Source organism: Notechis scutatus, chromosome 13 (assembly GCF_049901735.1).
Source record: "Notechis scutatus isolate UNSWTSFEM ecotype Mainland chromosome 13, rNotScu1.2, whole genome shotgun sequence".
NCBI classification, from domain to species: domain Eukaryota; kingdom Metazoa; phylum Chordata; class Lepidosauria; order Squamata; family Elapidae; genus Notechis; species Notechis scutatus.
In genome coordinates, this window is record NC_142021.1 from 12,012,780 (window position 1) to 12,020,529 (window position 7,750).

At 50.1% G+C, this 7,750-nt stretch overlaps 1 protein-coding gene across 1 annotated transcript in view; it reads right to left on the reverse strand.

Moving 5' to 3' along the window:
- Positions 1–7,568, reverse strand: part of CRKL (CRK like proto-oncogene, adaptor protein) — a 12,843-nt gene extending 5,275 nt beyond the window's left edge. The window contains exons 1-2 of the mRNA XM_087943002.1: positions 7,117–7,568; positions 5,385–5,844 (exon numbers count right to left, since the gene is read on the reverse strand). Of these exons, the coding sequence (XP_087799128.1) occupies positions 5,385–5,844; positions 7,117–7,478 (822 nt within the window). The 5' untranslated portion in view covers positions 7,479–7,568. The remainder of the gene's footprint in view (positions 1–5,384; positions 5,845–7,116) is intronic.
- Between the last annotated feature and the right edge of the window lie 182 nt (positions 7,569–7,750).

Sequence of the window (7,750 nt, forward strand, 5' to 3'; positions counted from 1 at the left end):
TGTTCTAAAACTCAGGCTTTCCATATGCATCCGATGGGCATTAAGTGCAGGTAACGAGGATCTCCTTCCTCAATAAAACATCAATGGGAATTTTTATTTATAACTGATTTCTAAGCCCTTTCCTGGGCCCTCCACTGGCTAATGAATTAACAGCGATAAAGGTGTCTGTGCTAGCAAGGAAAAAAGCAAGTATAGAACAGCCAGTGACAGAACAATCACACAGGAATTAGGAGGGTCACCTCAGCTCTGCCTGTTGAAAGAGCCAGATCTGGAGGGTCTCCATCCACCTGTCAGGTCTCCATCCCAACTTTCACTCAGCAGACACAACCTCTCTGGTCCGTTCAAGCTGAGATCAAAGAGAAGCTAACCAGAGAAACTCTCTTGATAGATGACAGCGATGGATGGATTGGTTCATTCCTTGCTAGCAGCTCTCCTTCCTTCAAGCCAACAAAACGTAGCCTACCCCTCTTTCTATGAATCAGTTCAAATGACATATATGCAAAAAATAACAACTTGAAAATGGGTTCACCTTTGGAAAAGCAAAGTCCTTCAGGGACTCTCAGAAAAGGTTGCTTCCAGGTCAGCCTGGGGACTCCTTGGGCATGGCCCTGCCCTTTTCTTGGCAAGATTTTGGAAGTGGTTTGCCACTGACAAGGTCTGCCCAAAGTCTCTCAGCTGGCTTTGTGTAGAAAGTGGGACCAGTGCCTTCACCACTATACCAAAATGCCCTTCCACTAAAAGATTTGCATTTACATAAAGTATTTAGAGGGGCTTTTCTTCTTCTTTCACCAATATTCACTTACCCTTCCATTAAGTTTATGTGAGAAAACTACCACCACATTAAAGGGGGGTGGGGTGGAATCCACAGACCATGTATGGCACAGTCAAAAGAAATGTAAGTTGGGCAAAAGAGGTCATCTCCGACTGATAATCTGATAATGCTTGCCCCTCATGTTGAGTAAAATCTGCAAGTATACAGGAAGAGAGGATAAATCTATTTTATCAGTCTTTGAATTGAATTCTTAAAATTGATTTTTGCTGTAATTAGATAAAATTCTAATGTACCATGAGGCAAAAATGCAGTATAGCAAAAGTGTTACAATAGGGCAGAAAATGGAAACTTTTTTTTGATGCTAAAAGGTTGAAAGTTGAGAGATTTTCTATAATCACAGAAAATGGGAGAAATCTTCTTTGAAATTATACAATCAAGCCGTCCATTTGGACATGCATCTCCACTTATGCCAGCGAACAGAGCAAAACAGAAAACCAGGCAGAAGATTTCCAAAGGCTGGATAGATACAAAGGTTTTTTTTTTTTTCCAAAGCATCTTGTGAAAGTAAGCTGTATAAATAATATATTTTTCTAACCTGTTTCCGGGATGGGGAACAGAAGTCTAGAATGGAAAAAGGGCAGATCCTCCATCATTCTCTTGATGATGGTGCATTTTGATTTTTTAGGATTCAGCTTGGTTAGTGTGGATTCAAGTTAAATCTCCCATATGAAGAGTGTGCCTGTGTGTCTGCAACCCTGCGTGAAGGTTATTACCTGTAACAGCCCCGTCTCGTTTAGCAACCGCCTTGGACAGCAACCAATATGACAGTAATGAGCAGTGATAAAAACCCTTTTGGCTCCCTCTTGGTGCGAGATTTTGATGGCAGTCCGTGGAGGTTTTGGCTGCAGGAGGGTACCGTGGGGTTCGGCCTCCACGCAGCTGCTCTTTCCGACGTGGGAGGAACTGTGGCCGAGCCAAGGGGCTTCTCGCGGCCACCTCTTCCAGTGACACCCAAGGCTGGCAGGGGGGCCTCTCCAGGATGCCTCTGTTGGCCGGAGCACAGAGGCAAACTCGACTTTGGGAGGGCGGGAAGAAGGGCCAGGGAGGGCCACCTTGTTAACGGATGGCCTGCTTTTTCAAGAAGAAGGCTGGGCTAAGGGTGGGGGGCTTACAGTGCCACCCTGCCTCTCTCTGCCAAGCCAGCTGTCTCTCGGGTGGAGACCAAGGGGCCAGCCCCCTCCCTCGCCTGCCTGAAATGCTGCCTGCAGGTGCTCGGGAGGCAGGAACCAGGCTGAATGGACAAAGGCTCTTCGGTCCTTTGTCTGCACCTCAGGATTTGGGGGGAAAGTCTCAGCCCTCATTAAGGCGCTGCTGTCAATAAGAGATTTATTCAAGGAACTGAAGGCAGAATTCGTAGAAATTCCTTCTATTTTCTCCCAAGAGTTCGCCAAGCCTTATAAATATCAGAAATCCATCCAGGCAGGCAACCCTTTGAGGCCGAACCGAAACCTTACCATCCCTCGCAGTTCACTTGAATCTCACAGGAAAAAATTAGGGAACTGGCCTTTAATAAGCCTGATGATGCTCCAATTAGCAGCCTCAAAGCTATATGGACACTCAGCAACAGTTAGGTGCAAGCAAACCAGGCTCAGGCTCCATGGACAATAGCCCCCCCCCAAATAATAATAATAATAATAATCATCATCATCATCATCATCATCATCATCATCATCATCATCATCATCATCATCATCATCATCATCTGACATCACCTAAGCAAAGGAATGCAAGATATCCTTGAAGCTGAGTGCTGTTCTGGGCAGGAAGCAGGAAGTGGTTGGCCACCGCTGTCATCCGAGATTTTTCGTCAATCTCCCGCTCAGCAGTTTACGGCCTTAAGGTTTCTTTGTGGGGGAGGGGCTCCTATCTCATTAAATTAGCACCAAGACAGGCCGCGCTTAGCTTCTCACGACAAACCAAACACCCGGAATCGCTACCCGCAAGCCACCGACAGGGACTAAATTCCTCCCCAGACAAACCCAAGATAGGCCAAGGAGTGAACGCGTGAGGGAGGAGAGCTGGAGGGCCCCGTCCTCAGGCATTGCTTCGTGGGGCAGGAGCGCACCCCCCCCCCCAAGGAGGCCTGGTTTGTGCTCCCACCCTTTCTCTTTCTCCATTGACTGCGGTGCAACTTCCTTTAATACACAGCCCATCGTCTATTAAAATGCCAGCTCATCAGTCCTATCCGATCTCTCAGGCTTCCAGGTGCTACCCAGATCCAGGAAGAAGAGCCGGGTGGGATCAGGCCCCGTTCTAGCCCAGCGCTCCACCTCCCGCAATTGGCAAAGGGGCATCTTTGGGAAGCTGCTCAGCCTGACCTGGGGGTGAAAGAAAAGCCCCTTCCCTGCTGCTTCCCGGCAGCCGATATCATGAGCAGCACCAAAGAGGAGGAGCACGAAAGGAGCAGAGGGCAGCCTGGGCAGCGCTCAGGACGCTCTGCTCAAGAGCCACCTGGAGAGGCCAGGAAAGGCTCCCCTGCACCGCAGCTGGCGCATTATGAAGATGCGGAGTTGCAACTGTTGGCGATGTGACGGTAGCTAGGTGCTAGAAGAGCGATTCAAGTATGAGTAGTACCATCTGCCTTGTCAATTAGAAAGGAGAAACACCACGTTTTGACCTTTTAATTTTTTAAAACTGAATTTAAATATCAACGCACCCATAACCCAGGCACCATCTCCTGCAGGTTCCAAAATATCGTTTGGGAAATAACATTTTCATTATCCAACTCCTTCCTCCATAAAACACTTCTAAATTCAATTGCCCACATTGTAAGGTAGTTGAATAGGGGACACAGTAAATTGTTTGGAGGGTTTCAACATGCCAAAGGGCAGAGGACAAAGGGACTTGGGTGACAGTTGGGGTGCCTTTTCCTGAGCATTAGAGAAGAAATGGGAACAGGAAAACTCTTGATGACCTGCCTATCTGAAATGCAGTCATTGCAACTTGGGCAGAGATATATATATATCTATTAAATAAATGTTTTTTTTCCTGCTGAATGTTGGCAATACAATCTCAAGATACTGGGATTGTACTGCATACTGCTTGCAATTCTTTACTCCCTCATTAAAAGTATCTAAGGAAATTCTGAAGAAATCTTTAAATCTCTTGAAATGTAAGAGTGTAAAAGGTTGGCTAAGGTGCAGACAGTAAAGGCCAAATTCTAGCTATATCAATCAACTGAAAACAACATGGTTTAATAATGCCTTGGATAAGGAAGAAGAAAGGGAAACAAAAGCAAAAGTACCTTGGCATTTTTGAAGTGGACCACAAAGAAAAGCATTTTCCATAATTGCCCAATCAGGAAGAAATGTTTAAAGCTCTTTTGGCAGGATTCGAAATATTGGCAATGAGAAATTAAAGAGGCTGCGGCAACAGTAACCAAGTATAAGAAAAAGGGAGAAAAACCTTATGAGAAAAACAACTGGGTAACATGACCAAAGAGTTACAGAAAGAGGATAAGTGCCTGGGGCACTTTCAAGAAGAAATGGAAAAGATTAAGAAATGCAACTGTGAAAGAAAGCTTAGGCTATAAGCCTATTTTAGAGGGAGCCCTGCCACAGTGGGAGATCACTTCAGACCTAACTTGCTCAAAACAAAATTAAAGATATAATGAGAAAATAAGGCTGCACAGTACATACAATAAGATAATTGGATATTTACACTGAAAACAGTCTGAGAAAATTAACCAATAAATAAATGTGGAGAATGAGTGTGTTCTGCAGCTGTGGAATGGGGAAAGAAGCAGCCCTAGAAACAGAACTGTAGGACGCCTTCAAAATTTCTAAGCGAAATACTTTTTTTTGTTCTGAATACAGGACTTTAATGCCTTCATTGAACCTCATTTGTGATTCACCTAACCTGGAGAAATGTCAAATCTGTCCCATCCTGAGTCAATATGGGCCTAGGACCTTGCAACCCAGGTCCAGCAGAAGGAAGGAACATGGAATACTCATACAAGGCTACTTTGCTTAAATATTTAGAATGGGAACAGTCGTCCTTTCATAACATTCAAGGACTTTTTTTAATATTCTGCAGTAGAGAAGCAGATTCACTAATGGCTGAAAGGCCCTCCACAGATTGCAAAACCTAAATACAGTAGAATCTTTGGTCACAAGCGCTTCTGACCACCACCAAATCAGGTTCCGACCAAAAAATTCACATTTTTTTTTTTTTTTGCATCTGGTCATGAACACATACTTGGAGTGGCAAACAAACACGATCCCTGACCCAGAAATTCATGAAGACAAAACATGAGAAGACGAAGAAATTGCCAAAGTTATGGAATGAATTATGGTCACGACCAGAGGTACTACTGTATGTCAGCTGCACGCCAAGCCTGATCACAAAGGGGCACCGAGTTTTACCAGGGGCTCCACATTTAAAAGTGACCGTGGGAGGTGAGATTGGAACATTTAATGATGGATCAGTCCATGAAACGAGAGCGCGGAGAGGACAAAACTATTTGGGACAAATAGTTTTGAGACAAGCCCTTCCAATGGGACGAGGGAACTGATCTAAGCTGCACGGATGCTGCTCCGGCTGAACGGCTTACCTCTAACGCCAAGGCAGTCTTGTCATAAGCACAGGGAACCCTCTTCTGAATGGCTTTGGCATAGACTGGTCCATTCTGGGTTGAAGGCAAGGGGTTGATGACCGCTCCGGGAGTGTGGGTGGCACCGGGAAGAGGGCTGGAGGTCTGAGGCTGAGCGTAGGCATGGGCGGGCTCGGGGATCCCATAGCTATTGGAATTCCTGCCACCATGCTTCCCATGAGGAGACGATCTCACAAGCTTCTCAACGTAAGGGACAGGGATCATCCCAATGCGCCCGTCTTTGTTTCTGGCACTCCACCACTGGTCTTCGGGCTTTTCTACGATGACGAGTATCTCCCCCTTTTTAAATGGTAGATCCTCCGCATCGTTACCAGGAAAGTCATAAAGAGTCCGAACATATTCCACATTCTCCTCTGCAGCCGATGCACCAGAGCCGGTACCAGAACCCATCAGCGGGTACCTGAAGACGACACGGGAATTACTCAATCGCTTATGAAACAATGACATCCTCACAACATTGTTTTCCGTTGTTTGGTCACCTCATTGCTCAACTATTCTAAAGGGCTTACATGGGGCTGCCCTTAAAGACACACACAGAAGCTTCAATTAGTCCAGCATGTGGTGATGAGAGCAATAATAAGACATGCCTTCGTACGCACATGCGACACCATTACGCTGGTTTCCTTCCAAGTGCAATTCAAGGTGCTGGTTGTCGCCAGTAAAGCCCTACAACAGGGGTCCCCAACCACCGGTCCGCGGACCGGTACCGGTCCGCGGAACAACTCCTACTGGGCCGCTGGCTTGCTGGGCGCCGCCATCTTTTTTTCATGAAAAAGTGCTTCCGGTGAGCTTTTCCGGGTAGAAAGCTCACCGGAAGCACTTTTTCATCAAAAAAAAGATGGCGGCGCCCAGCTGATGCCGGTACCGGGCCGCGGCGTCAAAAAGGTTGGGGATCACTGCCCTACAAGACTCAATGCTGGTTTCTATTCAGCTAATGTGAGCCAACCTAAGGTTGATGCCATTAAACAACAGTACCGTTTTGGGGGGGCTCAGGGCATGCCCACCCCCTGGAATGAAATTCCACCTCACCCTGATGGCATTCTGGAGGCCTGGCTCTTCTCCCTGGCTGCCAGGGGTGCAACCAGACAACTGGAACGGGAGGGACGGCACTGGAATGCAAGGGAGGTTTGGGGGAAACGGAGCCAAGGTCGCCAGCTGGGGATGTCCGAGGCAGACAGGCCCTTCCCAAAACAAAGGGAGTCCCAGCCATTGGTGGACACGCGACTGAGGGGACGTCCAGGGGGGAGTTTTCCTAATGGTCAGAATTGGCTTTTCTACTTCTGCACCCAGAGTTTTGTGGTTAAAAAGGGTTTCTTTTCTTTCCTGGCCCCTGGGGAGGGGGGCGCTGGCCTTGGGCGAAGCGCCGGAGGAGCTTTGGTGGCCTCGGGGGGGTTGTGTCTTTGTCTGAGTGGCGTTTCTCACTTCTTCGTCTTGTTGAACTGGACGGCCGTTTATTCTCCTCCTCGACCGCATGCAAACCCCCACCCCTTGGGGGACGGGACCCTCCCGGGAGGCTCCATTGGGGGAGGGGGGCTTGCACGCCCATTTGCACCAAAAGCTGCTCGCCTGGCGAGGGGCCCTTTCTGAACGAGCCGAAGCGAGGCAGGCGCCGCCTGGCTGCCCCTCCCCGTCCTCTCCCCCCCCCCCCCCCAGGGCGGAGGGCCGGGCTGACCTGGGCGCGGGCTCCAGCAGGGTGGTGGTGTCCAGGTAGTGGACCTTGTAGAAGTCCAGCAGGGCCGGCAGGTGGTCGAACTCCTGGTCGCCGATCTTGAAGCGCCGCCCGGGCAGGGAGTTGATGATGTAGTGGGAGACGCGCGCGTTCTCCGACACCGACAGCACGTAGTCGCCGGGGCAGGTGGACGAGTCGCGCACCAGGAAGGTCCCGTGCCGCTGGCCCTGCAGCCGGCCCTGCGCCTCCGCGCGCGACAGGGGGCCCGCGTACCACGCCGACCGGTCCGACGCGTCGAAGCGGCGCCCCGAGGGCCCCGACGAGGACGAGGAGGGCGGCGGCGGCGGTGGCGGCGATGACATCATGGCGGGCGGGGCTCTCGCGCCGCTGCTCCGGCCTTGCCGCCGCGCCCGCCGGAGCCCGCGCCAAAATGGCGCCGCGGAGGAACGGGAGGGGGAGGAGCAAGAGGCGGCGCGCGCGACACGCTCTCCGCGCAGGCGCGCTCAGCCTCCGCCTCGAGGGCGGGCGGGGCTTCCGCCCGGAGACGAGGGGAGGCGGGGCTTTCCCGCGAGGCTCCGCCCTGTGCCCGGAGGGGGCGGGGCTTTCCCCGTCCGGTCGTCGGCCCGTTTACCCCGCG